We start from the raw sequence: 26,198 nt of genomic DNA, 5'->3' as shown, positions 1-26,198 counted from the left end.
TCCTCAGTCTTTCTTGCCGTGGTGCCCAAGCAGAAGCTGTTCGCAAGTGCCGGTCGGTCGGATCCAGAGATTACTTCTACCGAATACTACTCAAGACTTCTAAAGCTAAGTACCCGCTGGGGACTCTTTCTTGCCTCAGCCGATGTCAGAAAAAGTTAACAATTGTTTAACCTGTGGGAAACAAATACCTCATAAAGATTTCCACTCTTACTGTCTGCCTTGTTTAGGCCCAGCCCACGACGTAGCAGCCTGTTCGCCTGTGCTTCTTTCAACCGACGAACGCTTAGGCGCCGGTCGGAGTTTGCAGAACAGTTTTTCGTTCTGATTTTGCGTACATTATGCCGCCGGATCCTCCGACTACCCAATCTACCAAAACGCAAAGATAAAGACCGACACCGCGGTCCGCGGTTTCGCCGAAACCATGGTTAAGCAAATCAAGTGTCTCGGTTTCGCCAAACCGAGAAAACTGATCTAAGTACAGCTGAACCTATTCCTACAACTGAGGCCCCTGCTACAACTCTTGAATCGACCTCAGAAATTTTACCCACTACGGTGGTTGACTTATCAGACACCATCCCTTGGATGTCTCTACCCCAGCACGTGGTGCTGCTAGGCCTCCAGCAGCCATGTCCATTAAGGCCTTCGCCAGGGCTAAAGCAGCCAAGACTACTAAAACAGTGCCTGTTAAACCCCCACATCCAGGCCCTCTTCTAGTTCTCAAATGCTTACTTTGGCAGAAGATTTAATTTCCTTAATTAGAGGATCTCAATCTCATCCAGACAGGGCCTCTCAGCCCCCAGAGAAGAGACCTAGGGCAGAGCCCCCTGAGCCAGTGTCCTCTGATGAATCTGCTGATGAATCAGACATAACTGACCAGCCAGAGGCTCCCTTCTCCAATTTTGAAGATTCTGATGCTGAAGAATCCATTCCAGCTGCTTCCCACCAGAAGAATTCTCCTTTGGGGAAACCTTGCATGCCATGCGAGAACAGTTCCAATGGCAGCAACAGGATTTTTCAGACTCCAGAAAAAGACTTAGGACCTTTCTGCACCTCCCACAGCACAGGCCCTTAGCTATACCTCCTGTTCTCTCTGTGGTGGATGATGCTTTCAATGATGTTTGCTCCGCTCCAGACTCTTTACCCCAGCCCCTGCCAAACCAGACAGATTTTACAGGGTGCCAGATACTCATCACCACCTTTACAAGGCCCCACTTGCAGACCCAGAAACTATATCCCAGGGTCCCAAGGCAGTAGCATGACCATAGCTAAAAACCCTACTCCTTCTGAAAGGGAAGCAAGGTCATTAGACAGATGGGGTAAAAAGGTCTACACTTCAGCTACTCTCTCAGCTAGAGCTTTAAACTGTCAGTTTCACATGATACAATACCAAGAGTTTATGCTTGATCAGTTAACTAAAAAACTAACCACTGATGAATCTCTTGATAAGAAATTTGTATTAGAGATGGTAAATAACATACAACAGGTTAGCAACCATTCCTTAAAATGTGGCTATGATGCACTGGAGGCTTCATTTAGATCAGCCATGACAGGCACAGTGATAAGAAGGCATGCATGGCTAAAGGAACAAGCTCATGTTAAAGCTAAGCTGCTTGATGCTCCTATGGACAAGACAAGTTTGTTTGGTACACCTGCCCAGCAGGTTATGAAGAAAATGGAAGAAAAGGCAAAATCTGTTCAAACTGTTAAAGATTTCTTGCAGGTTCAACCCCCAAGGTTTAGCAGGAACTGGCCTGCCAAAAATTGGTCCTTTCCTGACTCCACAAAATTTCAAAGGGGCAGGAATAGACGTTCCAGAGGCAGAAACCAATCCCGAGGAGGTGCCTACAGAGGACGACAGTGGCAAGGTAACAACAGAGGCACAGACACAGCCACTGCCACTACATCAGCACAACCGCAGTGACTTAACCCTAAATCCGCCTACCAGGGAACAAATAGCAGCTCCTCTAGGCGGAAAGTTAACCTTATTTTCAAAGAACTGGCACTACATAACAAAAGACAAGTGGATTTTACAAACCATAGATCAAGGTTACCGCTTTCACTTCCACACTTTACCAGTCAAAAGAGGAATGCCAAATCTACCTCCAAATCAAAAAACAGAGGCTCTACGCCAGATAATGGAGTTAGCAAACATGAGAGCTGTGGAAAGAGTGCCAACAGCAGAGCAAGGAAAGGGTTCTACTCCAGACTATTCCTAGTTCCAAGAAAGGAAAAGTTGGAGACCAATTCTCGACCTGTCCACCTTAAATACATACATCATTGTCCCAAAATTCAAAATGCTGACCCTACAGCAACTTCTTCCCATGCTGGGCAAGGAGTCTTGGCTGGTAACTCTAGATCTCAAGGAGGCATACCTGCACGTCCCCATTCGACCAATCTGCAGAAGATACCTCAGATTTCTTGCAGGATCAGAGCACTATCAATTCTCAGCATTGCCCTTTGGCTTATCTACTGCGCCCAGAGTATTCACAAAATGCCTGGCATCAGTAATCACCCATTGCAGACTACAGGGAATTCAAATTTACCCATACCTGGACGACTGCCTGCTACAAGGGGACAACAAAAGCAAGCTGACAACAGATTTACAAAGGGTCATTTACTTGCTACAAGCACTGGGATACACAGTCAATTTACAAAAGTCAAGGCTGATACCATCCCAAACAAGGACATTCTTGGGCGGAATTGGACACAGTAAAACAAATGGCATTCCTGACTACAGAAAAACAAAAAGAACTTCCTCTTTACTTCTTGGCACTAACAAAACTGAACAAGTTAACAGCAAGAAAAGTACTGCAGGCCTTGGGCTTCATGGCATCATGCATAATCTTGGTTCCATTTGCCAGACTACATATGAGAAAACTACAGTGGTACCTAAAGAATTTATGGTCCCAACACAGACACAGTCTAGAAACAGAAATCCCACTAATTCCATGCTTAAAACAGGAGTTCCTATGGTGGGCTCAGGCATGCCAGTCAAACCCAGGCCTACCCTTTCGCAGATGTCAAGCAAGCCAGACCATCACAACAGACGATCAGACCTAGGATGGGGCCCACATGCTGGACAAATGCGTGCAAGGATTGTGGACACAGGATCAACTTCACCTGCACATCAACCTAAAAGAAATGCTGGCAGTAAAACTGGCAATCCAAAAGTTCAAACCATTTCTCAAAGAGGGCCAATTGATGATAAGGACAGACAACACCACAGTCATGTGGTACATCAACAAACAGGGAGGCACTCATTCATACCCCTATGCAGAATGACCTTGGAGCTGTGGACCCTGGCACTCAGCTACAACATCCAGTTACAGGCAATATTTGTACCGGGAAAGACAATACTCTAGCAGACATATTAAGCAGAACCACTCGATGCCCACGATTGGAAGCTGCACCCGGACATCTTCAAGACCATCTCAAAGAAATGGGGAATGCCACAGATAGACCTATTCGCATCACCTCTCAATCACCAGCTCAAAAATTCTGCACAAGGACATTCCACCCACTAGCATGGAAAGTGGATTCGCTCTCCTTCAACTGGAAAGGCCTAACAGCATATGCATTCCCACCTCTTCCTTTGATACACAAGGTACTACTGAAAATCAAGGAAGTACGTCCAAGGATAATCCTGATAGCTCAACTGGCCAAGACAACACTGGTACCCACTACTGAGGAGCATGTCTCGAACAATATGTGGCCATTACCCCTGATGCCTTTGATGTTAACTCAGAACAACTACAGCATCATACATCCAAACATAAAAACGTTGCAACTGACTGCATGGAACATCACATAGCAGCAGCTAATCCAGAACTTTCCCAAAGAGTAAAAGACATTATTCTTGAAGCACGCAGACCTTCAACAAGAAGGAACTATGCTGGAAAATGGAAAAGGTTTGTCATTTGGAGTACGGAAAGAGGAAAAGATGTGTCAAACATAGATATGCCTAATATTCTGGAGTATCTGACCGAACTTCTTCATTCAGGCCTGTCCTACTCCTCCATCAAGATACATGCATCAGCTATTTCAGCAGAATACAGCTTTGATCCACCTGTTTTTTCGAACCCTTTGCTCAGGCAGTTCCTCAGAGGAATCAAGAATGTAAAACCTCCAAGGAAACCACCATTACCAGCTTGGGATTTGAACTTTGTGCTAGAAAAATTGACACTATCACCCTTTGAACCAGCAGCAACAGCAGACCTACAACACCTGTCATGGAAAACTGCTTTCCAACTGGCAATTACTTCAGCAAGGAGGGTTTCAGAACTACAGGCCTTAATGGCAGTGCAACCCTTCCTAATCTTCCACCAAGATAGAGTGTCCATGAGGACTAATCCTACATTTATGCCCAAGGTGGTATCCAGAGTGTCTTTAAACCAGGCAATCCACCTACCTACCTTCTTTCCCAACCCACAAAACAGAGGGAAAGAATACTGCATACCTTGGATGTACATAGACAGCTACGCTACTACTTGGACAGAACAAAAATAGCAGAAAGACTGACCAACTTTTTGTAGCCTATGCAACAGGAAGGGAAGGAAAAGCTATTTCCAAACAGACAATCTCCAAATGGATAGGAAATTGCATACGATTCTGTTACTCCTTCCATGGAAAACCAATTCCACAGAACATAAGACCTCATTCTACAAGGGCAACAGCCACTACCACAGCCTTCTTACGAGGAGTGGCAACCAAAGACATTATTGAGGCGGCTACTTGGACCTCCGTGCATACATTTGCCAAGCATTATAATTTGCCTCTATATTCCAGATCCCGAGCAGGGTTTGCCACTGCTGTACTGCAAGGGATCTTAAACACACCATAATCTACTTTTATCCTCCTCCCCTAGTTGGCTATGGTATTCTACCCAGTTGTTATGACTGCAGATGCATCCATGAAGGACATAGTACAGTTTTGTACCTACCATAAATGTAGATGTCCGAACTGGATAGCATCTGCAGTCAGGATTACCCTCCCTCCTTCCCCTCTGTGGTACTCCTAGGGTGTTTACCCTCCTAATAGCTAGCTGTTGGGGGGGAGTCTTTTATGGTGTATTTGTTTGTATATATGTACATACATGCTTATTGTTGTATTTACCTCTATCTATTTGGAAACATTGGCATCTATCCAAATTTTAGCCTGCAAGAGGGCTTCTGGCATCTGGGGCAAGAAACACTGAGGAAAATGGCGTCGGCTGATGCTTTTATACCCGAAGACCAACAGAGATGACGTCGGGTGGAGTGCGACATCAGCCGAAGCCGGACCCGGACTTTGGAATCCGGCCGACTGAAGGGCTGCCTGACGACAGGACAACCCAGTTGTTATGACTGCAGATGCTATCCAGTTCGGACATCTACATTTATGGTAGGTACAAAACTGTACTTTCTTCATCTCACATTGCTGCAGTCCTTACATATGGGTAGTCCGCTGTCCTCGGTCGGCCCGAATATCAAAGTATAAGGCTGGGCTGACGTCGGTCAAGGCGCTTAAGACTGACATCAGGACGCCAGGGTACAAATGCGCATGACCGACGCCATATCCTCAGTCTTTTGCCGCATGGTCCGATGCAGAAGCAGCGTTGTAAGTGCCGCTCGCTCTGAAATTTTTCAATTCGGAGTTTCAGACCGAGTCAAAGTTGGCTAAGTACCCGCTAGAATATTTTAGTTTTTCTTGCCTCAGTGGTTTACCGGATGTCAGAAAAGTGAATAACTGTATTTCTTGTGGGAAGCAGATACCGCATAGGGATTATCATACTTTGTGTATTCCTTGTTTGGGGCCTGAGCACGACGTTGTTGGGTGTCGCTTTGTACTAGGTTCAATAAGCGCACTATTGCGAAGGTTAGATTGTGCTAGGTTGGTCTTCGGAAGCGGTGCAATTATAATATGCCGCCGGATTCTCCGACGCCCGCTTCAAGAAGCGCAAAGACAAAGCAGCTAAACCCAGGCAAGAAGAGTCCGCACCGGACGCCGGTTCTTTAGAGGCGCCAGTGGAACCGGTGGTTCCGGAGGCTTCTCTGGAGTCCCAGGGGGAGACTTTGATATTGCAGGATGTGGCCTCTCAGGAGGCAGGTCAGGCTGAAGGGGCTTCTCAGGTTACTGTACTCCCTCCCTTCCTAGGGTGGTTAGGCCCTCTCCTTCTGTTTCCAAGGCTTCTCCCAGAGGCAGGCCAAGTTTAGCTTCTGTTGGTGTCACTCCTAGTTCAACAGGATCTGTGCCCAAGAAGCACATGCTTAAAATGGCAGAAGATTTAATTACTTTGATTAGAGGTTCTTTGCCCCTCCTGATAAGAGGCCTAGGGTGGAACGAGAGTTGGGGAGATGTGAGCAGGCTTCGATGTTTCAGAGTCTTCGGCTGAAGACTTGCAGGAGTACTCTCCTTATTCTGATTCTGATGCAGATGATTCGACTCCTTCTGCTTCTCCTCCAGAGGATTTTTCTTTTCAGAGACTCTTCATTCCATGAGGGAACATTTTAAGTGGGAAGGTCAGGACTTCTCTGATTCCAGGAAAAGGCTTAGGGAATTTTTGCTTTTACCCCAGCATAGGCCCTTGGCTATACCCCTGTTCTGGATGTTGTGGAAGATGTGTTTGCAGAGGCTTCACTTAATCCTGATTCTTTGCCTCCTGCTCCTGTTAAACCGGATAGGTATTACAGGGTGCCTGAGGCTCATAAATATCTTTATAAGAGTCCTAGGGCGGACCCAGAAACTGTTAGTCAGGGACCTAAGGGTGTCAAGGCCTCTGTTGTAAAAAATCCGGTTCCTCCAGATAAAGAGGCCAGAGCTTTGGATAGATGGGGAAAGAAAGTCTATACTTCTTCCACCTTAGCTATGAGGGCTTTGAATTGCCAGTTTCACATGTTGAAATATCAAAACTATCTTCTTTCTCAATTGAAGTCTAAGGTAGATGCTCTGGCGGAAGGCATTGAGTGTAAAGAATTACAAGATTTGGTGCATGTCTCTGAACAGGTGGGTAAGCATTCTTTACAATGTGGTTTTGATGCTGTACAGGCCTCGTCTAGGGTGGCTGCCACTGGTTCAGTTCTTCGCAGGCACGCCTGGCTGAGGGATCAGAATTTATCTGACCATGTTAAGACAAGGATTTTGGATGCTCCTTTACAGTCTGATGTGTTGTTTGGTTCACCTGTGGAGTCAGTCTTGAAGAAAATGGAAGACAAGGCTAAGTCTTTGCAGGCTGTTAAAGATTTTTTGCAAGTTCAGCCTCCAAGTTTAGTAGGAATTGGCCTGCTAAGGGGTGGACGATCCTTCTTATGATTCTCAGTCTAGGGGTAGATCTAGACGTGGTACGGGCAGAGCTCAGAGTTCCTACCGACCTAGAACCGGGAGTTCACCTGCACAATCTTCGTGTGAGGGCAGGGGCCAGTCCTTTCGTAAACAGGCCCAATGACCTACCTTTTCAGCTGCCAGATCCTTCTTGCCTGGCAGCACCTTTGGGAGGAAGGTTGGCACTCTTCAAGGAAAATTGGAGTTTGATTACTCAAGACAGATGGGTATTGGATATCATACACCAAGGTTACAAGTTTTATTTCCATACCTTGCCTCCTTTCAAAGGCATGCCAGACGTTCCTCCTCAGCAAAGACTAGAGGCTCACAAACCAATTTCTCTGCTACTTCAAATAGGGGCCATACAACCGGTCCCTCTACCAGAAGTGGGCCTAGGATTTTATTCTCGCCTGTTCCTAGTACCAAAGAAGGGGAACACGTGGAGACCAATTTTGGATTTATCTATCCTCAACACATATCTGGACATTCCCAAGTTCAAAATGTTGATGTTACAACAGCTTTTACCTCTGCTGGGCAAAGATCACTGGATGGTGACTCTGGATCTCAAGGAGGCTTACCTTCATGTTCCTATCAGGCTCAGTTGCAGGAAGTATCTGCGTTTTGGCTGGGACTTCTCATTATCAGTTCTCTGCATTGCCCTTTGGCTTATCTACTGCCCAGAGTGTTCACGAAAGTTCTGGCTCCAGTGATAGCTTTCTTCAGGCTAAGAGGAATACAGATCTATCCTTATTTGGACGATTGCCTGATTCTGGCCCAAGAAAGGCGAACTTCTTCATCATTTACAGTATGTGATAGCAGTGCTAAGATGCCTGGGGTATTCTGTGAACGAAATAAAGTCCAGTCTAGTACCCTCTCAGGACATGTGCTTTCTGGGTGTGAGACTGAATACAGCATCCCAGATGGCCTTCTTGACCCAGGACAAACAAAAGAATCTTTCTTTACTTCCATCAATTGTCTCATCAGTCCAGGCTGACTGCAAGGACAGTCCTTCAAGCCTTGGGGTTCATGGCATCTTGTATTCTGGTGCTTCCCAATGCCAAACTGCATATGAGGAAGCTACAATGGTATCTCAAAAATGTATGGACACAGCACTGCCAAGATATGGACACTGTCATTCAGATAATACCTTGCATTCAAAAGGAGTTTTTGTGGTGGGCACAGGAATGTCACCTAAACAAGGGACTCTCTGTGACCCGACCAGAGGCGAGTCAGATTCTAACGACAGATGCCTCAGACAAAGCTTGGGGAGCTCATCTAAATGGAAAGTGGGTACAAGACACGTGGCCTGCCAGACTTCAACATCTACATATCAACTTGAAGGAGATGTTAGCAGTCCAATTTGCATTAATAGCTTTCAAGGATTTACTTCTTCCAGGGCAGGTGTTGGTTCTAACAGACAACACAACTGTCATGTGGTACATCAACAAGCAAGGGGAACGATTCTTATCCTCTATGCAGACAAGCAATGATTTTGTGGGAGACTGCTCTCAGTTTACAGCTGAATCTTCAGGCAAGGTTTCTGCCGAGCACAGAACTCCTTAGCAGATGTGTTGAGCAGACAAATTATGGATCCCCACGAGTGGAAATTGATCCTCATGTATTTCAGAAATTGACAGTGTTATGGGAACTCCAGACATAGATCTGTTCGCTTCTCCACTAAACTACCAGCTGCCAAAGTTTTGCACAAAAGGTTTCATCCCACAGCTTGGAAAGTGGATGCTCTTTCATTCAATTGGAGCAATCTTCATGTGTATGCCTTTCCACCTCTGCCTCTCCTCCCAAAGGTACTCCTGAAGGTCAGACAGGACAAGCCAAAGATGATTTTAATAGCTCCAGATTGGCCTCGACAGCACTGGTACCCATTACTGAGAAGTCTGGCACGGGAGCCTCCATGGCCTTTGCCTTCGATTCCACACCTGCTGTCTCAGGAGAACAGTCATTTACTCAATGTCAAACTTCACTCTCTACATCTAACAGCCTGGCATATTCTGTTTTAAACCCTGGAGGGTCTCAGCTTCCACAGCAAGTTTTGAATGTTATTTTGGAGGCCAGAAGGCCTAGTACAAGGAAAGTGTACGCAGATAAATGGAAGAGATTTTTATTTTGGAGTACAGCAAAGGAATTTGATGTTTCTAAGCCTAATTTAAGTGTGGCTCTTCAATATCTTACTGAGTTACTGGACAAAGGTTTGTCCTTCTCTTCTATTAAGGTTCATGCTGCAGCAATTTCTGCTCACTATGACTGTGACCCACCATTGTTTTCTCATCCTTTGTTTAAGCAGTTCCTTAGAGGGGCAAAGAATATAAGACCCCCACGAGAGCTCCTACTCCTGCTTGGGATCTCAATTTTGTGTTGGAGAAACTCACTCTACAACCTTTTGAGCCTGCAGCTACTGCCGAGTTGAAATATTTATCATGGAAGACTGCTTTTGTTGGCCATTACCTCTGCGAGAAGGGTTTCTGAATTACAGGCCCTTATGGCGGTTGAGCCTTTCTTAATTTTCCATAAGGATAGGGTATCTTTACTAATCCTTCCTTTATGCCTAAAGTGGTTTCTAGTGTGGCTTTAAACCAAACTATTCATTTGCCTACTTTTATGCAAACCCCAAAATAAAGGGGAAAAGATTTTGCACACTTTGGATATACACAGGCAGTTGCGATATTATTTGAGCAGAACTAAAGGGTTCAGGCAGTCTCAGCAGTTATTTGTTTCATTTGCTTTGGGTTCTCAGGGCAAGCCTGTGTCAAAACAAACTATTTCTAAGTGGATTGGGTTTTGTATTGCTTTCTGTTATTCCCATCATGGTAAGGAGATTCCAGCTGGGATTAGGCCTCATTCCACTAGGGCTACTGCCACTTCTACAGCTTTTTTAAGGGGGGTGGCAACTAAAGACATTTTGGAGGCAGCTACTTGGAGTTCAGTGCATACTTTCTCTAAGCATTACCACCTTCCACTTTACTCTAAATCTAGGGCTGGTTTTGCCACTGCAATTTTACAGGGCATTTTGGCAGCTCCTAATGCTTTATAGTTTTGCCATCCTCCCTTACCTCTGCTTTGGGATTCTACCCATATGTAAGGACTGCAGCAATGTGAGATGAAGAACATAGTACAATTTTGTACCTACCATAATTGTAGATGTTCGAAGATCCACATTGCTGCAGTCCAATTTACCCTCCCTCCTTCCTCTCTGTAGTTAGAGGCGGTTGTGTGGTTTGGGTTGTGAATATTGTGGATATTGTATATATTGTACATATGATTAGGGCAAGGGTGGTTGGTTGTTTTTTGCTGTCTTTTGGTTTTGACCTTTCTTTTTAGGGTCTTCTGACATCTGGGGCAAGAAAAGACTGAGGATATGACGTCGGTCATGCGCATTTGTACCCTGACGTCCTGATGTCAGTCTTAAGCGCCTTGACCGACGTCAGCCTAATACTTTGATATTCGGGCCGACCGAGGACAGCGGACTACCCATATGTAAGGACTGCAGCAATGTGGATCTTCAAACATCTACATTTATGGTAGGTACAAAACTGTACTTTTCCTATTAATGGTCAGTGCCTGGTCACTGTATCAACCTGATTGTTGAAGAATTTGTAGATAAGTAAGATAAAAGGGTCAGTGCCTTTGTGGGATATTTGAATATGCTGTCATTTTCAGAGTTGAGAGGGCTTAAAGTGACCAGGAAGTACAAGGTGGTGATGTCATACAACTGTTAAACCATATTGATTTTAACAAAGAAGTGATGCAAACTATTCCTGTATAATATAAGCACATATATTGAAACACATGGAAGGTAGGGCCTTAGAAATTAGCATAATATATTCATCATTTATAGTTGGTTGTAGGTGTGCATTAACTTTTTATTTTCCATTTACATTTTTCACAGTGTAAAAATCAAGTTCAGCTGGCTAGGATTTGACCACAAAATCACAGGGAAGCAGTTTTACCGCCAGGTTACAACTGTGGGACGACGACTCAGCATAGGAAACTCAATGAAGAACCCAAAAGATCTGTCAGAATTGGATGGAAACAAACTCTGTCTGTCCACAGTGGACCTAGAACTCAAATGTCAGTCTGAAGAGGAAGGTAAGGAAACTGGGAACATAAAAACATGATGCTGACTGGGTACCAGTTAATATCTGTTCCTCTTCTCCTTTGGCTTTCCTTAGATAGACACATTTTTTTTTTTGCATAAAACTTTTTTTGTTTCACTTGTTCTGTCTTTGCTCCTGCATATGCTTGTACTACGGTTGTTAATATTTGCTGTTTTGGGATCCAGTTTTACCCTGATTCCCCATGCTGATAATAGTACTGCTACAGTTAATGTCTACCACCTTAGAATTCAGCTGTACCCCTGTAGGTGCTACTTTAGAAAACATGGGAAGTTCCCTTTCCTTGATAGGGCTGGAAATGAAGGTAATTTCTAATTAGGAGGGGTCACTACTGATTCTGTGGAGTGGAGTAATTGGGAAGGTTAACAGAGACTTCAAAAGTACGTATCCTCTTCTCATTTTTTGTCACATGATGCTGTTGTATGAGAAATGTAACCTGCACTTTCAGCCAAGGTGGCTAGCGGATGAAAGTGGCTCTTATCACTGTTTTTTTCCCAGGTTGATCCACCAACATCAGTTTCATTGCAAGTGCAGTTTGTTGCCATACTGGAGAATGCACTATGCTACTCTTCAGTGAGTCTGCCATCGGGTTGTCCGTTTTTTTCCTTTTATTCACATCTCTACCTTTAATTCAGTCTGTCACTCTGTTTTCATCCAGTACCTTCCCCTGATGGTGACTATACTGAATTATTTAGCCCCAGTTGCAGAGCGTGCCTCATGAATGGCAATTTGGTGTCAAGTTGCTAAAGCTGAATCTATGTTTTTTGACAGTGAAGATGCAAGGTCCCACCTCCATTGATTTTTTCCCCACCAGCATTTCTTTCCTCTGCCCCTGCAGTTTTCAAGCCACTATGTTCCATTTTGTCCCATTTGCTCCTCTCTGTTTTTTTCCTGTTCACAAGTATGCAGAGAGGGGCAAGAGCTGAAATGCGTCTATCATCCTGTGTAGAGAAGATGTTTTCTGCCTTAGCCTGAATCACCTCCCTATTAGCCTGATACTCGTGCCATTGAAATAGGGGCTGCGCTGTTAGAGCCAGTGCTTCTTCCTGCAGGCGCTCTGAAATCCAGCTACAGCAGTATGCACTGGTTGGCAGGCCATAGTAAGTGTTTCAGACACTGCACTGCTTTGCTTAAACACCAGGTCTTCATCAGGTATCAGTAATGCAGTACACAGGGTCATGTCTCTTCTCCCCAGAATGGGCAGGTCAGAGTTTACCACTTAGTCCCATCCCTTCTACCTAGCTGCTCCAGTACATGGTTTGCTGGTCAGTCCTGGGTCATATGGGTCATACCCAAGGCTTTATACTTGTACATCACTAAGATAGCACAGCAGCTGCCCATTATTCACAAACTCACAGTGATAGTACATAACAAATGGCAAAAACTCACTGCACACTGCATCCAGCATCTTCTTTGTGTGTGTGTGTGTGTGTGTGTATCAATTCAAGCACTTGTGCAGTGGCACAAACTCATTTCACAAAGTCTTTATGTGTGAATTGCAGTTTTGAGCAGAACCATCAACTAGAGTTGCCTCAGTGATGGGATGTATTATTACCTACATGCTGCCACAACTCCCAGGACTGATTATATTTTAACAGGGGTGCAGTGGGCATAGGGTTTGTCCCCCAATGAAAAAACTTTGCCTTAAAAATTCCTTCAAATAAATTTGTTTCAATGGCACCAACTTTGATCCAGGTAACTGGGGTTTGATTATCAGGCCCAGCACTGGAGAAGCAAGGCAAGATGGAGGAGGAATGAAAGGGAATGATATGCTTGCCTTCCCCAAGAGGAAAATATATGGTTTGCATGCACTTGGAGGAACATAGGGTAGTTTGTTCTACCAAGTGGAGACCAGAAAGAAGCCAGATTGGGGGGGGGGTGAAAGACTTGGTCTGCTGTCCACTCCTAAGGGAGAAAGGTGAGGTTTGCTTGCACTCAGATCCATATATGGTAGTGGAATCTTCCTGATGGAGACAAGAGAGCCCACCCCCATGTGCTGTGGTGGTGGGTGTCACAGCTGCTTAGGAGAGAATGGCCCTTGTAGAAGTGAGGGGGTATGTATCCTCCACCATGAGTCCATTGGACATCCCCTTCCTTAGCACCTCGCTGAGTGCGCACATCAGTAGGGCTGAGTAGAAATAGAAAAATCTCAAACTATGCCTGGTGGCTGCCTGGATGACAATTACCTTTCTGTCAGCTCTCACCCAGTGGGAGCAAATGGGCGGAGAGGCCGAGATAGGGGGCAAAAAAATGAAGAAAGAAAGAAAAAATACTTTATCTTAAAATTCATTCAAATGCTCTTTTTTTCTAACAAGGCTGTTCATTCAAAAGCAGTGCTTTTGAGAACTTAAAACGAAGGTGTCTTTTAAGACAGAATTATATAACTGTCTGACTTTATGTAGGATAGGATGTGTCTAGACATGTGGCAATCTTTGTATTTATTTGTTTATTTAGTTATTTGATATTCTTAAATTTTAAAAATGTGTTTAATTTCTTCACCATATTTTTTATGTATTCTTGAAAAATGTATTAAAAAGTGGTATGAATGTCATTTAGTTTAACCATTATTTATTTACTTATGCAGGTTAGTCTAGTAATTCCTTTTTTAAAAAAAATTATTTTTTGAAACTTTTTTGAAAGTCTAGATTTTGTGTCCTGAGTGCTGTCATTGTCAGCTAAACAAGTGTTGGAATCACATCTCAACCTGCCCCCTCTTCCATCCCATCTTGACATTTCTGGAATAACTTGACCCAAGATTAAGGTTACTGAACTGTCCAGTAGTACAGGTTTTAGTGGGCCCTAACCCAAAGTTTTTAACTATATGTCCGTGCTTTGAATTAGTATTTTTGTAACAGCATTAAACATAAGACTCAGGCCTAGCTATCGGTAGATGTCAGTCAGTGCTGAGCCACGGTACCTCCTCAGTCAGCCCCAGCCCTAACAAGAGTAAAGGAGATATTTCCTCCCCTCCCATCCTTTCCTAACCTAGTTTACAGCTAATCTTATTCCTCTTTCAGGATCATCAGTCAATGTGAACAAATACCTATTCATACTTAACACCTCCTTACTTTCTCTTCTTCACTGACTTCCTTACTTATCTCAATTTCTGTCCCCTGGCTTTCTCTCTAAATATACCATTAGCCTACTTTTCTATCGCTTCACATTGCAATTTCTGATTGCATAATACTAATTTATTTTAATTTCTCTATAACATGGCATATAACTTGTATCTGGCATTAACCATGTTTTCATATTGTTGTCTAATTTAGTATAATTATTTAAACTGTACATATTTTTGAATTATTTTTGAAGATTGTAAAATTATTGTTCTAAAAATATTTTGTAATAGTCTGTAGCTTTTCTCCCCGGGCTTCCACTGAAAAAGGGTTCCTACCCAATCGGACTTTCCCAGTAATCAAATGTCAATAAATAAGTCAGGCTTTGAGGCTGTTGCAGTTAAAGGCTTTGAGGCTGTACTGTACTGTAAAAAAAAAAAATATATATATATATATATATATATATATATATATATATATCTGTGTGTGTGTGTGAGAGAGAGAGAGAGAGAATATGGAGATGTACCATTTCCTTTAATACCCATTACTGTGCTGAAGCTGTCTATAACTGTAACTTCTTTCTGCTATAGCCTTCCTCCTCCTCCTATAGAAAAACCGCTAGGAAACCAGAAGCTACAACTTGCCAGACCAAGTTGCCCAGAAAGTGATGTATATTTTGTATCTATCAGTTGAGAATTTTTTCTCACCTTTTTGTGGTACTGTGCCCTTGTCTCCTCTTAAAAAATAGACGACCTTTTACCAAGACAGCTTATCATGCCCCCTCCCCCCATGCATGCATTCAGCCCACTGGTCACCGTCTTAAGATCATATAGATGTTAGTGCCGTAGTGCAGAGTTGTATCTGTACTAGTTGGTACCCTGACCAATTCCCTAATTGCCTCCTTAACCAGAGTTAAAGAAAAAAATAAAAAGACCTGCACTGCCTTTCATTACTGTAGTCAAGAGATATAATTAGCTCCTTGCTATATTTCTAACCACAAACACAGTGCAGGCAGTCTTTGAAACCTGTTAAGCAGCCATGATCTAATGTTTACTAGAACTGCTTGCAGACCATTTGGCACTCATGTTCAACAACAGAGACTCACCACTGACTTGACTAGTCTGATCAGCACCTTTTCTACAATGGTAGGTGTGCCCCCTAATAGCTTATACCAAACCCCTTCACCCCTCCTAGTTACAGCTTTGATGGTGTTTCCTCCCTTCTGCATATTTCTGTCCTCTAGGTTGATTCAAAAGGCAGGTAGGCTGTTCTCAGTTTGGTGTTATAGCATTTCAGTATTAAGCTAGTTGTATTTTTGGTGAGCAAATGGGTGTAACTAAGGAAATAAATTTCTGAGCTGGGATACAAGATCTGAATTTCCTAGATATGGTAAGACCTTGTTAAGTTTATTTTTGGCAGCTGCCAAAAAAGCAGTTGTTAGTAAATGGAAATCAAACCGTACTTGAAACTAGTGAATATTGCAACAGAGGGAAAAGAACTGGATGAGGGATCCCCAGAAAAAGGACGGAGAAAATTACATAGAAAAAATGGAAATTGTGGAAACAATACATGCAGAGTAATGTTTTGGAGGAGGATTGAAATTTATGGGAAGGCAGGAATTGAGCAATTTTTATAATGTTAGATTGATGATAGTTATACAAAAAATGAGATGTATAATGTTTGTAACTAGGAACATGTTGATATGGTTTGTTTTCTTTTATATAAATGTATGTTTGCCAATGTCTTGACTGATAATTCAATAAAGGTGTTTAAAAAAATAGTTGAATATTAAGCTAAATCAGAAGTTTCCTCCACTAAGGAGCTACATTTGGAAAAGACCTTGTTAATTACTTAAACATGGAAAATGTGACTTTCTTTTTTTTTTTGCAGTAATCTTTGAAAACTTCAAGAAGGAAAAATCATCTAAATGGTTGCTGCTATTGCTGCTTTTTAAAATTCTTTTGTGCGTGTCATTTACTAACTTTTTTTATGTCTTATCTTTCTTTTAATTGACAGCTTCTCCATCATTCATGAGAAGTATCTTCAGTTCCATCTTCCTTCTCAGTTTGGTGACAATGTGTGTGACCCAGCTGCGACTTATATTCTACATGGGGGCCATGAATGAAATGTTGGCATTCCTTGTGAAGGGAAACCTGAGTACGGGTAAGTAGTAAGCGAATGATATGCAAAGTAGAAGTTTTTCTGTGTGTTTAGCTCTCCCTTCAAAAAGTATAGACCATGATAAGAGTATATTTTGTTACTGCTTGATAACCTGGTAAGTACAGGGGATACATACTGGATATATTTCAGCAATGAACCAGGCCAAAGACCCAGAGAGTAATTACTGTCAGTAAACTTTTGATGTTGTGATGTGAAACCTAATCCGGTCCAGCAATCAGGGAGACTCAATCCTCACCACTGACTCTGGTGAGGGATGGTCACAAAGAGTAAAGATGGAGTCACACAGTATTTTCAGATGCAGCTCCCTGCACTAAGCACAATTTCCCTTAAGATCACACGGGGAGCACTCTCCAGATTTGGGGCTGGACTTTCTTACTCTCTCCAGGCCCACATAAAACTCTGCAATGACCACCTTGGAGCTCTGTGTCCCTGTTCCCAGTAGCTGGCACACACACATACACACTTGAATATTTGAGTTTTACACACTCACATACACATCTGAGAAAATCTGGCACAGATTTACTAGCTGTGCCACTTTCTGCCCAGACTCAGAGGTAATCAGTCGGCCACCAGTCAACTATTTTTAGGCTCTTACAAAGAGTACCCAATTGCAATGTGTACAATTAATAATAATGGAGTGTGGCCAGAGCAGCAAGGCTTTCAGGAGCGGCCACAGTGTCACCAAAATAAGGATAAATACTCTCAGGTTGTTAAAAGCATTATCTAAAGGACCAGCTACAATAAAAGGTATTAAAATATTTAATAATAAATAATAAAACAGAAAACACAAGAATACTGAATACAATAAACAACAGAGTGAGATTTCAAAAATAATACAGTTGGATCATACCTCTCAACTGACCAGATTTTCACAGAATGTCCAGATTGTTGCCTTATATTTGTGGTCTAGTCTTCATAAAATTTGTAGTTTTCTGGCAGATTATTGAGGCTTGAAGTCATTAAGTAATACTAAATAAAGGAAGGCATTTGAGTTTCAGACCTCACATCCTTCAGATAATACATAATAATTCCATACCTGTTATAATAGAAACCTTCTAAGTTTATAACAGCAGTTTTGAAAATCTGTCCCTATTTTGGGGCCTTTGCCCCCCCCCCCAAATTATTTCTGGCTTTGTCCAGATTTCTTGAGCTGAGAGGTTGGGAGGCATGAATTGGATAGTTTTTCACAATTACAGAAAACAATACTAAACTATTTCTCTAATCTGTGCAAGGCAGGCTGATATGTGCCGAGTGTCTTGCCACAGCAATAGCCAGATGATATCTCTCTGTCTCACTCTCTCAGACTGACTGAATCTCACTGACTGACTGTGTGGAAGTGTGAGATATAAATCCTGTCAGATTCTAAAGTGCTGCTGCAAGGGTTCTGAAGAGTTAAGCTGGTTAGAGGATGCAATCACCTCTGGTCACCTAGTGCTGGTACAATACATACACAGAGCTTTACTAAGATCTGTGGCAGCATCTGAAAGCTGTAACACAGTTTCAGACTTTCCATCCCTCTAGGCTTCTCTGATAAAACATTCACATTTGATCAGTTACAGCAATACAACCGAATATACATTTATACATTTTAACACAGCCAACTTTACAAGCATATTTTTTAACACCAGCATCCATACAAATCAGAGAGATGATCAAATGGCATAAACTTTTTTTTTTTTCACAAAACTCTAGCTGGCTGTGTTGGCATATGTACACATGTACTACCCTACTCTTCTTGACACAGCTGACACTACCACATATCATCACAGATTTATACAGCCTCCGTTCTCTGTTAGAAATGGGAAGTCTTCACTTTGGTTTATTGTCTGGTTTTGTGTAGAGTAACAGTTGTTAGATTTAATTATGAGACTCCTATAGCCCTGCACTGACTGTCCTGTACTTCTAACTTTGTGTTGTACACCATGATCTGAGAGTTACCCAGTAGGATTAGCTAATCTCATACATTGTAGATGTTCATTCTACAAGTGCTTCTTTATTAAAAAAACTGATGGGCTGTCTAAATAAATGAAAAAGCAGCAAAATATTATTAGATTGATGATTGGGTTAGTTACATTAAGCATAACCTGCTTTCTGAGCACACCCAAGGTGGTATTCATACCCACTAGGGGAAATTTGGCCAGAACACGGAGAAATTCCCCTACTCACTTCCTGCTCTGATATTTTTGGAAATGTATCATGGTGACAGGGAATTACCTGGGTGTGGAGGATACAGATTTTTGTACTGAAAATTAAAATAAACTTGCAGACTGGAAGTACAAATACACGCCATATGCAATCTCTAGATAAAGAATTGCCAGCAGAAGTAGATGATGATATTTTGTGGACTACACAGTCAAAAAACATCAGAATGCAGATCAGCTAACTGATATTTCTGACTTTATCTCTGGTGTGGACTTAATCACTGCAGTTGAGTGATTCATGGGTGTCATTTAGAAGCAGTTCTGAGCAGCTGTTTCTGTCCAACAGTGTCAGCTAGCTGTTTCAAAGGGCTTCAGCTCCAGACTAGAACCAGAATAAATAAGGGCAGATTCTAAGGGTCTATATGACATCATTGAAAACTGTCTTAAATGAACGGCGTTTCATCGAAAATGCCATTCATTGTATTCAGCCCTTCTGGGGGGCTGTGCCCCCCCCCCCCGCTAATTACATATACCAGCTCTGAGATCACACTACAGAGAGGAAAGGGCAAATTTTCCGATCTTCACTATACCACGATCTCACTATGAACAGTTCGATGAACGGCATGTTCGATGTAAGTGCACTAAAAATGCTGTTCGCTGAACTGAATTTTCGATGATGTAATAGGGACCTGATTCTAAGCATCCTAACGTTTATGAACACAGTGTGTGCAAGTAGACCAGGAAGGTAACTTCTTAAATCAGTGGTATTTTTTGTTAGAGTTCAAGAATTTGCAAGGAGAGGTATGCTTTTTGAGAAAATATTGTACAGTCAGTGAGCATTTCTATCACATGGGTTACGACAATAGTACACTTCCCATTTGAGACAACTTAACTTTTGGCATTAGACACTGAGTATGTTGCTCCAATTGTATTGTTGAAGTTTGAGAAAAAGAAGCTATTGGTGCCTAGGGTCTCAGGTCACTGTGAGCAACTTAAATTTAAATAAAATAAGGAAAGTGCAAATATGGGATATAAGCAGTGCTAAGTTCTAATGCCTTTAAGTAAAAAATAAAAGAAAAAATAAGGATCTGGGCTGGGGGAAGAGAAGAAATGACTGACTTTCTTGTAGAGAATGGATATTTGAAACACTCTGAAAATCAGACATTTGTGAATGGTAGTTCCTGTGTTCTTTGGTATGTTGGACAGCCAAAATATGTTTCTTCTCTGTGAGTATCACTGTATCACTCTAGAAAAGGTCTAAATGGCTACTTGTAAAAAAAATTAACCTACTGTTAGAATCTTAACCCTATAGACTACCCTGACACCACACATTTACTCCCCTTGCAGCTAGACCTCATGAAAAAAACCCTAATACAATCTGAGACACCACTGACAAGCCACACCAGCTCTCATTACCTCTAGAATAAAACCCCACAGCACTGCACATGCATTCTTCTCTCAGGCACCTACTCTTTGGCAAGCTCTCCCCATCGACCTAAAGGAAATCAACACTTGCTCCTAATTCAGAATGTAACTCAGAAAGCACTTCTTCATCCAAGCCAGATGCTACTACTGCAAAACAGGACATATCACCTAACACACTACCCCTACCTCCTTTCTATTTCTGTTCTCCTCTCAGATTTACTGAAGGTTTACTCACTTTAGAACCTAATGTATATGTTGGACATTACACTTTTTGATTCTATTTCACAGTCTCCTTGTTGTTCACTATAATGTATATATAGTTTGTTTATGTAACTAGTATGAACTACTGTGTTACTGCTTACATTTCTTTGTTCTTTTGCTTGTGAAATGTTTTATATTTCACCCGGGCTGAACCCAAAATTGGTCAGTATTGATTAGTGTACTATACTGGTTATCGTACTATCCCAGTGAACAAATATAAATGTATTTGTTGACATTTGATTACTGGGAAAGTGACTGTGTAGGACCCCATTTTCAGTGGAACCTGGGGAGTATTACAAACACATTTTTAAGAACAATACTTTTACAATCTTCAAAAGTAATACAAAACATATACAGTTTAAATAATTAAACCAAACTGGACCTAATGTGTAAACATTGGTTAAGAATAGATAAAATTTATATGACAGTGATTTAATATTTAGAGAAATTTTAACCAGTTTATAGAGAAATCAAAGGTTAGTTAATGCAATACAAACAAGAATTGTAATATAAAGTGAGAAAAAACAGGATTATGTTATATTTAGAAAGAGTCATGATTAAAGTAAGGAAGTGAGGGATGAGGAGAGAGTAAGGACGTGTAAGGTAAGGATAGTTACTTATTCATGTTAATTAATTAATTAGCAAATGTATGCATTTATAGTGATGTGGGACAGTTCAGAAGAGATTGTCCTAATTTGTGTTGCATGTACTGTGGACAAGAAGAACATAAGGAAAATTGTAAAATATATATATGTATATATATATATATATATATATATATATATGTATCCATGAAAATGAGTTAAAGCTAAGCATTTTTGGACATATTGTCCTCAGAGTATTCAGTTCAGTGCTGAGAATGTGGAGCAACATAAGGGAATTATTACAGCAGCGGGACCAGTTCCATCGTAGGTTATCTGTAATAAATGGTTGTGTATTCCTTCCAAACATGTAACTGGGGGGGTTCTACAGAACAGGAGTAGTCTTTATAGGTTTTCAGTACTGAGGTCATAAACCTAAGGGGAAAAACGTTAAAATAATAGATAAGAAAACAAGTTAAACTCGAATGATGTAACACCTAGAGTAAAATTCACATTTAATGGAAAGAATAAAATAAAATGAAAATACTTCCTGTGAAAACAGTTTACAGTCCACAGTAAGAATATGAAGAATAACAAAATGGATAAAAAAAAGAAATATTGATGTTTCTGTGTTACATATTACAACAATTCCTGTACTGGAACAGGAAAGTTTAATAGTATTTCTTGGTTAAAATGATATTGGTCATTTGGTCTTGCTGCTTGTTTAGGGTATTTTTTATTCTTCTATAGCGCTGTCAGTTAGGTGAAGATAATAGGTCTCCACCTAAATGACAATCACTCATACCACTTCACAAAGCCAGATGTAAGAAAAAAATTGAGGGGAAAGTTTTGTCCTTTGTAACTCACTAATTGTATTCTTTTCTGTGAAGAGGATTTTAATTCTAGCTTATTAAAAGTAAGAAAAGAAAATGCAGGGAGCAGGAAGAAGATGTTAAAGTAAAATGTAAAATAAAATAAACAAGCATACAATTTTTTTACTGTTGAAACCTCATTTAGTATCCAAGAGGATATGCTGGATATATGCTCAGGAAAGGAGATTAAGCCTCTCATAGTGACTTTCTGTTTTCCAGTAGAGAACTTACAAAAAGCAAAAAAGGAGACTTCTCACTATTAGTTGATCTCTGGTCTTTATGATTTTATGGAATTTATAGGTTCTGGGATTTATTGAATGCATAAAGAAAAATTACAATAAGGAATGTCAGACTATTTCAGTCGGGTACAGAAAGATAATGCATTATTGCAGGAATATAATGGATCAGCGGAAGAATGGTGGTTTTGGTTAAAATGTGAATTAGGTGGAGAATGAATATTTTTGAGAAAATAATGAAAGATTTACCATATTGGATTGATACAGAATTACAATTTTTGTGTGGCAACAGTGCAGAAGAGAGAAGACTTTGAAAAGTTACTATTTGAGGATTCTTAGATGGAACCAAAAGAAAGAAAGACTATAAAACCAGAAATATTTTCAGTATGACTGTAGAAAAGAAATGTAGTGCATGGGGCGTCATGTTTACACTCCAAAACTGGACAAAAAACAAACTTGTAAAACATTTTTGTTCTGTTTCTGCGAGACCCAACCATAACAGTGCTTCTGGAGGTGTGTAGTAAGTATTGTATACTCCTTAAGTACTGTTATGGTTGGGTCTCATGTAAAGGACGTTCCTCCACTGTCAGCTGACCCTGAATACCTTGCCTCATTTATCTGTGTAAGTTTACAGAAGTTAGTCTGTACGTAACTTGTTTAAATTACTACACTGTTTAAAAAACTGTTCTGACTTTTTGTTGATATTATACCAGCAAAATCCAATACTAATGCCAACAATAAATAACCATAAAATAAAATAAGCATTGCAAGTCCAGGTAATAATGCAGGACCAATGTTTTAATATAGGTTAAGCACTTTCATTCCACAATGTGAATCAAAATTTCATCAGAACTAAAATGTACAGTAACTCGTTTATTAAATAATATTGTCAAATATCACACGTTCAAAACTTGTTCAATTAAATCAATTCATTAAGAGTTACTAGTTAACATTGTTAAAGGAAAACATTGAATGTCACATAAAATCCCACAGTAATTAAAAAAAAATTCTATTAAATAAAATATATCCCCAGTTGTCTTTTTTTTTAACTGTCTGACTTAGAATATGTCTGTGTTAAGCTGTAATAAACTGCTAATAGAAGTCTTGCCCTTTAATATGGTGGGGATGGGGCTGGTTCTGTGTCCAGTAACAGTTGCCAATGCAACTGCCTGGCTTCTAAGTAAGCTTTCCAGTTTCCACCCCTACCAAAGGGTCTTACACTCTGCAAGATAAAAAAAACAAGAACTTGACATTCTTACAGGTAATCGAAGGCCAGAATAAAGCATTAGTGGTATTACCCTTCCATAAGGCATAATACTTTTCCTGAGTGCATTCACAGAGGTTTGCCCAGGTAAAAGCACAAACAAGATAAACGTTTAGGTTCATAGGCTGGTACTGGGCTATCTGCCCGAAGGCATATATTAGCCCAGCCGCATTGTGTGGTATTCACCGCCCCTTTAGTAGTTCCCTAGACCATTGTACTAGCAGCTAGTACCCTTGGCCCCTATCTAGTAATGCTGTTGGTGCGATCCCCGGTGTGAAATTTTTGTTACCCATCCACTCATCAAGGTTTCTCTTGAAGAGTGATAGTGAGGGGCTCTGTCTTATGTAGAGTGGGACCCTGTTTTATATATATATATATATATATATATATATATATATATATATATATATAGGGGTTGGGGCGGCCACAGTGGTGCAGTGGTTAGCATTGCTGCCTCACAGCAAGAGGTTCTCCGGTTCGATCCTCGGCTGGGGTGCCTTCTGTGCGGAGTCTGCATGTCCTCCCTGTGGTCGCGTGGGTTTCCTCCGGGTGCCTCCCACATCCCAAAGACATGCTGCAGGTGGATTGGACACTCTAAATTGGCCCTAGGTGTGCGTGTGAGTGTGCCTTCTGTGGAAGGTTGGGCGCCGGCTGGCAACTCGACACCGTAAAACTCCACTGCCATTCAATGTGCGGACAAGGTGATCCACTGTAAAGCCGAAAGAAGAAGAAGAAGATATATATATATAGGGGTTAGGAGGCTAGGCAGTTGATGAAGAATGAGGCGGGGTTGCTTCTTTGATACAATCACCCACCTCACTCATATTACAATCAAACCTACCAGTAACCATAGGAGCTGCTGACCTGAGGTAATGAGTAATGACAATATTTGGACCCTCAGAAATAAAATGACATTGTGGATAACATCCACACCTTTTCAGTCCCCTTCTTATCTCATAATTATTTACAGTGAACTTTTCAAAATGTATTTTAAATTTGTGCTCCTTTTGAAAAAAAATAGGGGCTTATCACCCAAGAATCTCTTTAAACCTATGAGCTCAAAAACTAAAATCCTAGATTTTCATAAGAATATCCTTGGTTTCTTGAGTCATGTTGTTAAAATGACAAACAGTAGCCCTCTAGTACTGTTTTCTTACATCCTGAAACTTAACCGGACTGTCTGGATGTATAATAAGGGGTTTATATCTCATTTTCCTATCCATAGTAATTTCTTCCTGACCATGCTCTCAGGATAACCCATCAAAAAACATTGTAACAGAGTATGTTAAGCTTCACTGTTGAGGTGTATTTCTTGGCATTCATGTCTCAAACACATGATATGGTTACGATTGGGGACCCAGTCATAACCCTCTATGTTGCTTATACATAACAATGAAGATAAGAAAATGTTTATGACTTGAGTTGTATATCCCATCAGGAGGAGGATTAAAGTAACACGTTTGAGTATAATTAAATAGAGGTTTGGCATTGTTAGAATTGCAGTTAGCTTTAAAGAAAACTGAAACTCACACCAGTCCTGGTAGGGATGGAATTTCTTACTTCTACTATAAAAAGGGTGTTAATGTAAAACATCGGACCTCTCCAGTGTGTATTAGCAGCAGAGTGTTACAGCAGCATTATTTGAGACCCATTGTAACATTATGACAAATTTTGGTGGGTGTTTGTTAGTTCCATTTGCAACCCACTCTCCTTCATAAGTAAACTGAGGTAGGGTTAAAGAAGGGCAGTAGCCTCCCTTACAAATGGAGCAAACAAAACAATATATCTGTTGTCTTCCTTTTTAAAAGAAATATATTAAAAAGTCACATCTTTTACCATGGAGCTGGGAATAGCTGCATCTCCAGCAGCAGTACACAACGGTACAGGTCCTGGTGATTACAAAGGACGCTAGGGCTTCTGTAACACCATCACTTGATATTCTCGACCCACAGTTACCCCAGGTTCAGTGTGCTACAGAATTCTACTGAGTTGTTATAAAAAATGAATTGCAGTTTGATTTGTTAGTATTTAATAAATGGTTCATAAAAGGACCAGCATTATACATCTACATATCTGTATCTATCTATATAGAATATGTACGTATTTATATATAGATAGATATGGATGTGTGTGTGTGTGTGTGTGTGTGTGTGTGTGTGTGTGTGTGTGTGTGTAATGTGTGTATTCTGCAGTGATAAAATTGTGAATGGGAAATGAAAAACAGACACTCAAAATTGGAGGGTCTGTTCCTCTTCAGAATTGTGATTATAAGTTAATTTCCTGTATGTTACAAAAAAGACTTCAGAACTAAAATAAAAAGTTGTATTCAATATGACGTAGAAGGGTTGAATAAGTAATGGAACATGGAGTATTTTATGGTTAGTAAGAGAATATTGTAGGCATCTACTGCTAGGAAGAATGAAAGGATTTGTATGAAAGTTAGATATTAACAAAGGTTATGATTCCGTATCCCATGGAACCTTGTTTAATATGTTACAAAGATTGTCTCTATGATCTAATTTTTTAACTAGTATAAGAAGCATTCTACTTCTTATCTCTTTGTGTAACTGGTACAGAAAAGGAAGTTCATATGTGTAAGGGGGTTAAACAAGGTTGCAACTTGAGTACAATGTTATCTGGATTATGCATGTAGTCCATAACTCAGATTTGTAGACAGTACATACCTATTTTTGGAACGGGGGCTTTTTCTTCCATTATGTCACATGGCTGATTTATTTTAATGCGCAAAACCTGA

General features: G+C 41.0%; 1 protein-coding gene across 3 annotated transcripts in view; it reads left to right on the top strand.

The window, feature by feature from the left end:
- The window catches only part of SLC43A2 (solute carrier family 43 member 2), a 293,798-nt gene that overhangs the window by 178,614 nt on the left and 88,986 nt on the right, over positions 1-26,198 (top strand). For all 3 annotated transcript variants that reach the window (XM_044054351.1, XM_044054352.1, XM_044054350.1), the window contains exons 8-9: positions 11,201-11,400; positions 16,499-16,645. In XM_044054351.1, the coding sequence (XP_043910286.1) occupies positions 11,201-11,400; positions 16,499-16,645 (347 nt within the window). The remainder of the gene's footprint in view (positions 1-11,200; positions 11,401-16,498; positions 16,646-26,198) is intronic.

This window comes from Protopterus annectens, chromosome 13.part0, assembly GCF_019279795.1.
Source record: "Protopterus annectens isolate FY-2018-M chromosome 13.part0, PAN1.0, whole genome shotgun sequence".
In the NCBI taxonomy this organism is placed as follows: Eukaryota; Metazoa; Chordata; order Ceratodontiformes; family Protopteridae; genus Protopterus; species Protopterus annectens.
Note: the sequence above shows the minus strand (reverse complement) of the source record. Positions and strands in the feature narration are given on the sequence as shown.